A 12,031-nucleotide genomic window follows, 5' to 3' on the forward strand; every position below is an offset into this window, starting at 1 on the left:
CTTAACCGGGAGCCAATGTAGGTGAGCGAGCACAGGGGTGATGGGCGAACGGGACTTGGTGCGAGTTAGGACACGGGGAGCAGAGTTTTGGATATCTCAAGTTTACGGAGTAAATAGGGAATAGTTGAGGCTAATAGCGTTGATGCATTTAAGGGGAAGTTAGATAAACACATGAGGGGGAAAGAATAGAAGGATATGCTGATGGGGTGAGATGAAGCAGGGTAGGAGGAGGCTCATGTGGAGCACAAACCCGGCCTGGACCATTCTGTGCTGTGCATTCTGTATCAGTCAATGCGAGTTCCCTCTCCCTGTAAAAGGAGAGACACCAGAACCCAGCGTCCCAGTGAGTAATCGTGACTGAACTTCCCAGATATTCCAATATAACTTAAAAATATTTTGTTGTTGTTGCAATCTTCCTTATATGGTTGAGATTCCGCAACGGCCAGAAATATGTTCCCAGCTCCCCCCACCCCACACCCTCCTCTCCTTTCCCGTTCAGTCAATGGGGTGGGATGTGCAAGCGAGCCTGCAGCAGAAAACCGACCTCCCTCGTATTAAATGGATCCACAACGAGTGACTTGAAGGAACGAGAAAGGGGGAACAGATCTCAAAAATGTGAGACGAAGTGGGGGGGGGACAGTTTATTTATATTTTCTCTCCACCGAATCTGCTTCCAGTCAGGTAACAACTAAACACTTGTCAACTGAAGGCAATGCTTGTTTTAAAAAAATATATATCTATATTTTGTATTTCTGCTCTGCGTTCATTGCGTTGCTTTTCTTTGCCTCTTGTTTTTTTTATAATTCCGGTTACCACTGAATTCGGACTGTTGCAATATATCTTTTTTGTTTGGAAACAAGAAGAAAACATTTGAAAGTAATCTGCTCGTTTTTCAGTTCATTCAGTAACTTCCGCGCTGCTGCTGTCGCCCCGGGAGCTTTTTAACAAGTGACATTCCGGCGAATATTGACAAATGTGTCGATTTCTTCCTGATGAATGTGTCGAGATGAGACAGCGGGACAGATGACTCCTCCCTGACACTCTCGGATCCTTCGCCTGGACTGCAACCAGGCTTTCTGTTGCTCGACGAATATCTAGTTACATTTATTTTAATGCAACATGTAACATTTTTTTTTAACCCTTGCAAGGAATATATCTCCCCGGACAGCAAACTGTGTAACAAATGTGATGTCATGTAACTTACACCCTCGGATCCTCGATCTCCAGAAGGGAACATTTCTAATAGAGGGGAGTGTCTCAATTTACAGCAGTCTGAACCTCTCTCAGAATTTTTTTTTATATCGCCAGGAATATCACTCAACCGATGAAGTGTCTGTCCCAAACCCTCCTCCTCGACTCCTCGCATTCCAGTGAGCCAGTTGCTTGACAATACGCAATTAAATGATTAGCCGCAATTTTAATATCTTAAATAGGGGCGGCGTCATTTGTGCGGTGCCCTATTTTGTTTACGGGAATAAGAGGAAAGCTCTGCGGCCAACCTGGGAGAGAGGTGCTGAGGGCGGATGTGAAAATGACAACGATTTAACCCCGGGGTTGGAATTGGGGCAGAATGACTGAGCTCTAGAGTGAGAGGCGAGAGGGAATAGTACATTCACCTCTCTCCCTCCCCGTGGAGCATTGGATATGTCGAACAGGTCCTCACAGAAAGTTGTGTTAATCAGACACGCTTTGTAAAAAAAAAATCCCAAATGGATGCATTTCTCCTTAGGAATGCGATTGAGTTAGACATGTGCTAAAAATTGTACTTGTGGAGTTGTAAGTAGCAGCACATAGCACTCTCGCCCCCTGAGTCAGAGGGACATGAGCTCCGCCTGTCACTCCAGGACACGGCCACAGGGGTCGGCGCAATCACGACGAAACAGCGGCAGAAATTCGGGAGTCCAGGCCGACACTCCCAGTGCGGTGCTGAGGGAGTGCCGCACTGTCGGAGGTGCCGTCTTTCGGATCAGACGTTAAACCCGAGGGCCCCCGTCTGCTCTCTCGGGTGGATGTAAAAGATCCCACGGCCGCTATTTAGACAGCAGTGGAGTTTTTTTTCCCGGTGTCCCGGTCAATATCTGTCCCTCAACTGAAGCAGTTTGACTGGTTGTTTATCTCATTTGCTGTGTGTGGGATCTTGCTAGGAAGTGCTTTGAAACACTAAAGATTTGGAGCTCACTCTGCAAAGGTAAGTTCATTCTTTTTAGTACTAGTATTGAAGATGTTGGTTTGTCTGACTTTAAAGAAAGAACTTGCATTTCTATAGCGCCATTCACAACCTCTCAATGTCTCAAAGTGCTTTACAGCCAATGAAGTACTTTTTGAAGTAATCACTGTTGTAATGCAGGAAACGCGGCAGCCAATTTGCGCACAGCAAGCTCCCACAGACAGCAATGTGATAATGACCAGATCATCTGTTTTTGTGATGTTGATTGAGGGATAAATATTGGCCCCAGGACACTGGGGCGAGCTCCCCTGCTCTTCTTCAAAACAGTGCCACGAGATCTTTTACGTCCACCTGAGAGGGCAGACGGGGCCTCGGTTTGACGTCTCATCAGAAAGACGGCACCTCCGACAGTGCAGCACTCCCTCAGCACTGCACTGAGATGGGACTTGAACCCACAACCTTCGGGCTCAGAGGTGAGAGTGCTGCCCACTGAGGCACTTGTTGAAGTCTGGGGCAGAAGAATTTCATACAAATGCATTGTGGGCTTTAATGTTTGGTCGATATTCTGGAGTTCTGCTTGATTTAAACTTGAGGTCATCCAAAACACAGCTGCTGGTATCCTAACTCGCACCAAGTCCCATTCATCTATCACCCTCTGTGCTCGCTGACCTACATTGGCTACTGGTCCAGCAACACCTCAATTTTAAAATTTTCATCCTTGTTTTCAAATCCCTCCATGGCCTCACCCCCTCCCTATCTCTGTAACCTCCTCCAGCCCAACAACCCTCTGAGATATCTGTGCTCCTGTAATTCTGACCTCTTGAGCATCCCTGATTTTAATCGCCCAACCATTGGCAGTCGTGCCTTCAGCTGTCTGGGCCCTAAACTCCGGAATTCCCTCCCTAAACCTCTCTACCTCTCTTTCCTCCTTTAAGAGACTCCTTAAAACCTACCTCTTTGACCAAGCTTTTGATCACCTGTCCTAATATCTCCTTATGTGGCTCGGTGTCAAATTTTGTTTGATAGTCGCTCCTGTGAAGCACCTTGGGATGTTTTACTACATTAAAGGCGCTGTATAAATGCAAGTTGTTGTTGTTGTTAACTCTGTAATGAGGCGTGCAGGGAGAATCTTTGGTCAGGAGATTTAATGAATGGACTGTAGAAGGAGTAGGCGTGTTGGGCCAAGAGGCTTCTTCATGATCCTCGCTCTATTTTCTCTCCCCTTTCACTGACGGGTCCTGCGAGGGCGAGTGCCAGCAGTGCTGAAAACCTCCGTCCTCCCACCTGTCCAAATGGTGGTTCACATGTCAGCCTAGATACCCACCGTACTGGGGAGGAGGGGACAAGACATCACAGCCGAATCAGATTCATATCTTCACCTGATGTCCAAACACAACAAATAACCAGGGTCACAGTTTAACATTAGGAGCTCAAGAGAGAGAAAGAAGTCAGGTCAAACTTCTGTGAACAGCAGAAAGTCGGGACGATTTTTTTCCTAGCCCTAGTGCAAAGCGAATGCCTTCTCATGTTCTGAATAATAAGGATCTGGAATTGAGTCTGGCTGTATCTGTTCTGTATGGCTCAGTACTACACTGTGCCAATAGTGAGACAGAAATACTGTGTTAATGGTGAGACAGGAATACTGTGTCGATGGTGAGACAGGAATACTGTGACAATGGTGAGACACAAAACTGTGTCAATGGTGAGACAGGAATACTGTGACAATCATGAGACAGGAATACTGTGACAATGGTGAGACACAAAACTGTGCCAATGGTGAGACAGGAATACTGTGTCAATGGTGAGACAGGAATACTGGGCCAATGGTGAGTCACGAATAATGTGTCAATAGTGAAAAAGGAATAGTGTGTCAATGGTGAGACAGGAATACTGTGTCAATGGTGACAAAGGAATACTGTGTCAATGGTGAGACAGGAATACTGTGTCAATGGTGAGACAGGAATACTGCGTCAATGGTGAGACAGGAATACTGCGTCAATGGTGAGACAGGAATACTGTGTCAATGGTGAGACAGGAATACTGTGTCAATGTTGAGACAGGAATACTGTGTCAATGGTGAGACAGGAATACTGTGTCAATAGTGAGACAGGAATACTGTGTCAATGGTGAGACAGGAATACTGTGTCAATGGTGAGACAGGAATACTGTGTCAATGGTGAGACAGGAATACTGTGTCCATGGTGAGACAGGAATACTGTGTCAATGGTGAGACAGGAATACTGTGTCCATGGTGAGACAGGAATACTGTGTCCATGGTGAGACAGGAATACTGTGTCCATGGTGAGACAGGAATACTGTGTCAATGGTGAGACAGGAATACTGTGTCCATGGTGAGAAAGGAATACTGTGTCAATGGTGAGACAGGAATACTGTGTCAATGGTGAGAAAGGAATACTGTGTCCATGGTGAGACAGGAATACTGTGTCAATGGTGAGACAGGAATACTGTGTCAATGGTGAGACAGGAATACTGTGTCAATGGTGAGACAGGAATACTGTGTCAATGGTGAGACAGGAATACTGTGTCAATGGTGAGACAGGAATACTGTGTCAATGGTGAGAAAGGAATACTGTGTCCATGGTGAGACAGGAATACTGTGTCAATGGTGAGACAGAAATACTGTGTCCATGGTGAGAAAGGAATACTGTGTCAATGGTGAGACAGGAATACTGTGTCAATGGTGAGACAGAAATACTGTGTCCATGGTGAGAAAGGAATACTGTGTTAATGGTGAAACAGGAATACTGTGTCAATGGTGAGACAGGAATACTGTGTCAATGGTGAGACAGAAATACTGTGTCCATGGTGAGAAAGGAATACTGTGTCAATGGTGAGACAGGAATACTGTGACAATGGTGAGACAGGAATACTGTGTCAATGGTGAGACAGGAATACTGTGTCAATGGAGAGACAGGAATACTGTGTCAATGGAGAGACAGGAATACCGTGTCAATGGTGAGTCAGGAATACCGTGTCAATGGTGAGACAGGAATACTGTGTCAATGGTGAGACAGGAATACTGTGTCAATGGTGAGACAGGAATACTGTGTCCATGGTGAGAAAGGAATATTGTGTCAATGGTGAGAAAGGAATACTGTGTCAATGGTGAGACAGGAATACTGTGTCAATGGTGAGACAGGAATACTGTGTCAATGGTGAGACAGGAATACTGTGTCAATGGTGAGACAGGAATACTGTGTCAATGGAGAGACAGGAATACTGTGTCAATGGAGAGACAGGAATACCGTGTCAATGGTGAGTCAGGAATACCGTGTCAATGGTGAGACAGGAATACTGTGTCAATGGTGAGACAGGAATACTGTGTCAATGGTGAGACAGGAATACTGTTTCAATGGTGAGACAGGAATACTGTGTCCATGGTGAGAAAGGAATATTGTGTCAATGGTGAGACAGGAATACTGTGTCAATGGTGAGACAGGAATACTGTGTCAATGGTGAGACAGGAATACTGTGTCAATGGTGAGACAGGAATACTGTATCAATGGAGAGACAGGAATACTGTGTCAATGGAGAGACAGGAATACCGTGTCAATGGAGAGACAGGAATACTGTGTCAATGGTGAGACAGGAATACTGTGTCAATGGTGAGACAGGAATACTGTGTCAATGGTGAGACAGCAATACTGTGTCAATGGTGAGACAGGAATACTGTGTCAATGGTGAGACAGGAATACTGTGTCAATGGTGAGACAGGAATACTGTGTCAATGGTGAGACAGGAATACTGTGTCAATGGTGAGTCAGGAATACTGTGTCAATGGAGAGACAGGAATACTGTGTCAATGATGAGACAGGAATACTGTGTCAATGGTGAGAAAAGGAATACTGTTTCAATGGTGAGACAGGAATACTGTGTCAATGGTGAGACAGGAATACTGTGTCAATGGTGAGACAGGAATACTGTGTCAATGGTGAGACAGGAATACTGTGTCAATGGTGAGTCAGGAATACTGTGTCAATGGTGAGACAGGAATACTGTGTCAATGGTGAGACAGAAACACTGTGTCAATGGAGAGACAGGAATACTGTGTCAATGATGAGACAGGAATACTGTGTCAATGGTGGGACAGGAATACTGTGTCCATGGAGAGACAGGAATACTGTGTCAATGGTGAGACAGGAATACTGTGTCAACGGTGAGTCAGGAATACTGTGTCAATGGTGAGACAGGAATACTGTGTCAATGGTGACACAGGAATACTGTGTCTATGATGAGACAGGAATACTGTGTCAATGGTGAGACAGGAATACTGTGACAATCATGAGACAGGAATACTGTGACAATGGTGAGACACAAAACTGTGCCAATGGTGAGACAGGAATACTGTGTCAATGGTGAGACAGGAATACTGGGCCAATGGTGAGTCACGAATAATGTGTCAATAGTGAAAAAGGAATAGTGTGTCAATGGTGAGACAGGAATACTGTGTCAATGGTGACAAAGGAATACTGTGTCAATGGTGAGACAGGAATACTGTGTCAATGGTGAGACAGGAATACTGCGTCAATGGTGAGACAGGAATACTGCGTCAATGGTGAGACAGGAATACTGCTTCAATGGTGAGACAGGAATACTGTGTCAATGTTGAGACAGGAATACTGTGTCAATGGTGAGACAGGAATACTGTGTCAATGGTGAGACAGGAATACTGTATCAATGGAGAGACAGGAATACTGTGTCAATGGAGAGACAGGAATACCGTGTCAATGGAGAGACAGGAATACTGTGTCAATGGTGAGACAGGAATACTGTGTCAATGGTGAGACAGGAATACTGTGTCAATGGTGAGACAGCAATACTGTGTCAATGGTGAGACAGGAATACTGTGTCAATGGTGAGACAGGAATACTGTGTCAATGGTGAGACAGGAATACTGTGTCAATGGTGAGACAGGAATACTGTGTCAATGGTGAGTCAGGAATACTGTGTCAATGGAGAGACAGGAATACTGTGTCAATGATGAGACAGGAATACTGTGTCAATGGTGAGAAAAGGAATACTGTTTCAATGGTGAGACAGGAATACTGTGTCAATGGTGAGACAGGAATACTGTGTCAATGGTGAGACAGGAATACTGTGTCTATGATGAGACAGGAATACTGTGTCAATGGTGAGACAGGAATACTGTGACAATCATGAGACAGGAATACTGTGACAATGGTGAGACACAAAACTGTGCCAATGGTGAGACAGGAATACTGTGTCAATGGTGAGACAGGAATACTGGGCCAATGGTGAGTCACGAATAATGTGTCAATAGTGAAAAAGGAATAGTGTGTCAATGGTGAGACAGGAATACTGTGTCAATGGTGACAAAGGAATACTGTGTCAATGGTGAGACAGGAATACTGTGTCAATGGTGAGACAGGAATACTGCGTCAATGGTGAGACAGGAATACTGCGTCAATGGTGAGACAGGAATACTGCTTCAATGGTGAGACAGGAATACTGTGTCAATGTTGAGACAGGAATACTGTGTCAATGGTGAGACAGGAATACTGTGTCAATAGTGAGACAGGAATACTGTGTCAATGGTGTGACAGGAATACTGTGTCAATGGTGAGACAGGAATACTGTGTCAATGGTGAGACAGGAATACTGTGTCCATGGTGAGACAGGAATACTGTGTCAATGGTGAGACAGGAATACTGTGTCCATGGTGAGACAGGAATACTGTGTCCATGGTGAGACAGGAATACTGTGTCCATGGTGAGACAGGAATACTGTTTCAATGGTGAGACAGGAATACTGTGTCCATGGTGAGAAAGGAATATTGTGTCAATGGTGAGACAGGAATACTGTGTCAATGGTGAGACAGGAATACTGTGTCAATGGTGAGACAGGAATACTGTGTCAATGGTGAGACAGGAATACTGTATCAATGGAGAGACAGGAATACTGTGTCAATGGAGAGACAGGAATACCGTGTCAATGGAGAGACAGGAATACTGTGTCAATGGTGAGACAGGAATACTGTGTCAATGGTGAGACAGGAATACTGTGTCAATGGTGAGACAGCAATACTGTGTCAATGGTGAGACAGCAATACTGTGTCAATGGTGAGACAGGAATACTGTGTCAATGGTGAGACAGGAATACTGTGTCAATGGTGAGACAGGAATACTGTGTCAATGGTGAGTCAGGAATACTGTGTCAATGGAGAGACAGGAATACTGTGTCAATGATGAGACAGGAATACTGTGTCAATGGTGAGAAAAGGAATACTGTTTCAATGGTGAGACAGGAATACTGTGTCAATGGTGAGACAGGAATACTGTGTCAATGGTGAGACAGGAATACTGTGTCAATGGTGAGACAGGAATACTGTGTCAATGGTGAGTCAGGAATACTGTGTCAATGGTGAGACAGGAATACTGTGTCAATGGTGAGACAGAAACACTGTGTCAATGGAGAGACAGGAATACTGTGTCAATGATGAGACAGGAATACTGTGTCAATGGTGGGACAGGAATACTGTGTCCATGGAGAGACAGGAATACTGTGTCAATGGTGAGACAGGAATACTGTGTCAACGGTGAGTCAGGAATACTGTGTCAATGGTGAGACAGGAATACTGTGTCAATGGTGACACAGGAATACTGTGTCTATGATGAGACAGGAATACTGTGTCAATGGTGAGACAGGAATACTGTGACAATCATGAGACAGGAATACTGTGACAATGGTGAGACACAAAACTGTGCCAATGGTGAGACAGGAATACTGTGTCAATGGTGAGACAGGAATACTGGGCCAATGGTGAGTCACGAATAATGTGTCAATAGTGAAAAAGGAATAGTGTGTCAATGGTGAGACAGGAATACTGTGTCAATGGTGACAAAGGAATACTGTGTCAATGGTGAGACAGGAATACTGTGTCAATGGTGAGACAGGAATACTGCGTCAATGGTGAGACAGGAATACTGCGTCAATGGTGAGACAGGAATACTGCTTCAATGGTGAGACAGGAATACTGTGTCAATGTTGAGACAGGAATACTGTGTCAATGGTGAGACAGGAATACTGTGTCAATAGTGAGACAGGAATACTGTGTCAATGGTGTGACAGGAATACTGTGTCAATGGTGAGACAGGAATACTGTGTCAATGGTGAGACAGGAATACTGTGTCCATGGTGAGACAGGAATACTGTGTCAATGGTGAGACAGGAATACTGTGTCCATGGTGAGACAGGAATACTGTGTCCATGGTGAGACAGGAATACTGTGTCCATGGTGAGACAGGAATACTGTGTCAATGGTGAGACAGGAATACTGTGTCCATGGTGAGAAAGGAATACTGTGTCAATGGTGAGACAGGAATACTGTGTCAATGGTGAGAAAGGAATACTGTGTCCATGGTGAGACAGGAATACTGTGTCAATGGTGAGACAGGAATACTGTGTCAATGGTGAGACAGGAATACTGTGTCAATGGTGAGACAGGAATACTGTGTCAATGGTGAGACAGGAATACTGTGTCAATGGTGAGAAAGGAATACTGTGTCCATGGTGAGACAGGAATACTGTGTCAATGGTGAGACAGAAATACTGTGTCCATGGTGAGAAAGGAATACTGTGTCAATGGTGAGACAGGAATACTGTGTCAATGGTGAGACAGAAATACTGTGTCCATGGTGAGAAAGGAATACTGTGTCAATGGTGAAACAGGAATACTGTGTCAATGGTGAGACAGGAATACTGTGTCAATGGTGAGACAGAAATACTGTGTCCATGGTGAGAAAGGAATACTGTGTCAATGGTGAGACAGGAATACTGTGTCAATGGTGAGACAGGAATACTGTGACAATGGTGAGACAGGAATACTGTGTCAGTGGTGAGACAGGAATACTGTGTCAATGGTGAGACAGGAATACTGTGTCAATGGTGAGACAGGAATACTGTGTCAATGGAGAGACAGGAATACTGTGTCAATGGAGAGACAGGAATACCGTGTCAATGGTGAGTCAGGAATACCGTGTCAATGGTGAGACAGGAATACTGTGTCAATGGTGAGACAGGAATACTGTGTCCATGGTGAGAAAGGAATATTGTGTCAATGGTGAGACAGGAATACTGTGTCAATGGTGAGACAGGAATACTGTGTCAATGGTGAGACAGGAATACTGTGTCAATGGTGAGACAGGAATACTGTGTCAATGGAGAGACAGGAATACTGTGTCAATGGAGAGACAGGAATACCGTGTCAATGGTGAGTCAGGAATACCGTGTCAATGGTGAGACAGGAATACCGTGTCAATGGTGAGACAGGAATACTGTGTCAATGGTGAGACAGGAATACTGTGTCAATGGTGAGACAGGAATACTGTGTCCATGGTGAGAAAGGAATATTGTGTCAATGGTGAGACAGGAATACTGTGTCAATGGTGAGACAGGAATACTGTGTCAATGGTGAGACAGGAATACTGTGTCAATGGTGAGACAGGAATACTGTGTCAATGGTGAGACAGGAATACTGTATCAATGGAGAGACAGGAATACTGTGTCAATGGAGAGACAGGAATACCGTGTCAATGGAGAGACAGGAATACTGTGTCAATGGTGAGACAGGAATACTGTGTCAATGGTGAGACAGGAATACTGTGTCAATGGTGAGACAGGAATACTGTCTCAATGGTGAGACAGGAATACTGTCTCAATGGTGAGACAGGAATACTGTGTCAATGGTGAGTCAGGAATACTGTTTCAATGGAGAGCCAGGAATACTGTGTCAATGATGAGACAGGAATACTGTGTCAATGGTGAGACAGGAATACTGTGTCAATGGTGAGACAGGAATACTGTTTCAATGGTGAGACAGGAATACTGTGTCAATGGTGAGACAGGAATACTGTGTCAATGGTGAGACAGGAATACTGTGTCAATGATGAGACAGGAATACTGTGTCAATGGTGAGACAGGAATACTGTGTCAATGATGAGACAGGAATACTGTGTCAATGGTGAGACAGGAATACTGTGTCAATGGTGAGACAGGAATACTGTGTCAATGGTGAGACAGGAATACTGTGTCAATGGTGAGACAGGAATACTCTGTCAATGGTGAGACAGGAATACTGTGTCAATGGTGAGACAGGAATACTGTGTCAATGGTGAGACAGGAATACTGTGTCAATGGTGAGTCAGGAATACTGTGTCAATGGAGAGACAGGAATACTGTGTCAATGATGAGACAGGAATACTGTGTCAATGGTGAGAAAAGGAATACTGTTTCAATGGTGAGACAGGAATACTGTGTCAATGGTGAGACAGGAATACTGTGTCAATGGTGAGACAGGAATACTGTGTCAATGGTGAGACAGGAATACTGTGTCAATGGTGAGTCAGGAATACTGTGTCAATGGTGAGACAGGAATACTGTGTCAATGGTGAGACAGAAACACTGTGTCAATGGAGAGACAGGAATACTGTGTCAATGATGAGACAGGAATACTGTGTCAATGGTGGGACAGGAATACTGTGTCCATGGAGAGACAGGAATACTGTGTCAATGGTGAGACAGGAATACTGTGTCAACGGTGAGTCAGGAATACTGTGTCAATGGTGAGACAGGAATACTGTGTCAATGGTGACACAGGAATACTGTGTCTATGATGAGACAGGAATACTGTGTCAATGGTGAGACAGGAATACTGTTTCAATGGTGAGACAGGAATACTGTGTCAATGGTGAGACAGGAATACTGTGTCAATGGTGAGACAGGAATACTGTGTCAATGGTGAGACAGGAATAATGTTTCAATGGTGAGACAGGAATACTGTTTCAATGGTGAGACAGGAATACTGTGTCCATGGAGAGACAGGAA

General features: G+C 44.6%; 1 protein-coding gene across 1 annotated transcript in view; it reads left to right on the forward strand.

Moving 5' to 3' along the window:
• Positions 1-418: 418 nt before the first annotated feature.
• Positions 419-12,031, forward strand: part of LOC147112126 (transforming growth factor beta activator LRRC32-like) — an 89,551-nt gene continuing 77,938 nt past the window's right edge. The window contains exon 1 of the mRNA XM_085999690.1: positions 419-681. Coding sequence (XP_085855816.1) covers positions 513-681 — 169 coding nt within the window. The 5' untranslated portion in view covers positions 419-512. The remainder of the gene's footprint in view (positions 682-12,031) is intronic.

This window comes from Somniosus microcephalus, chromosome 10 (genome assembly GCF_052327205.1).
Source record: "Somniosus microcephalus isolate GS21.2 chromosome 10, FLI_Smic_1.0, whole genome shotgun sequence".
Classification (NCBI taxonomy): domain Eukaryota; kingdom Metazoa; phylum Chordata; class Chondrichthyes; order Squaliformes; family Somniosidae; genus Somniosus; species Somniosus microcephalus.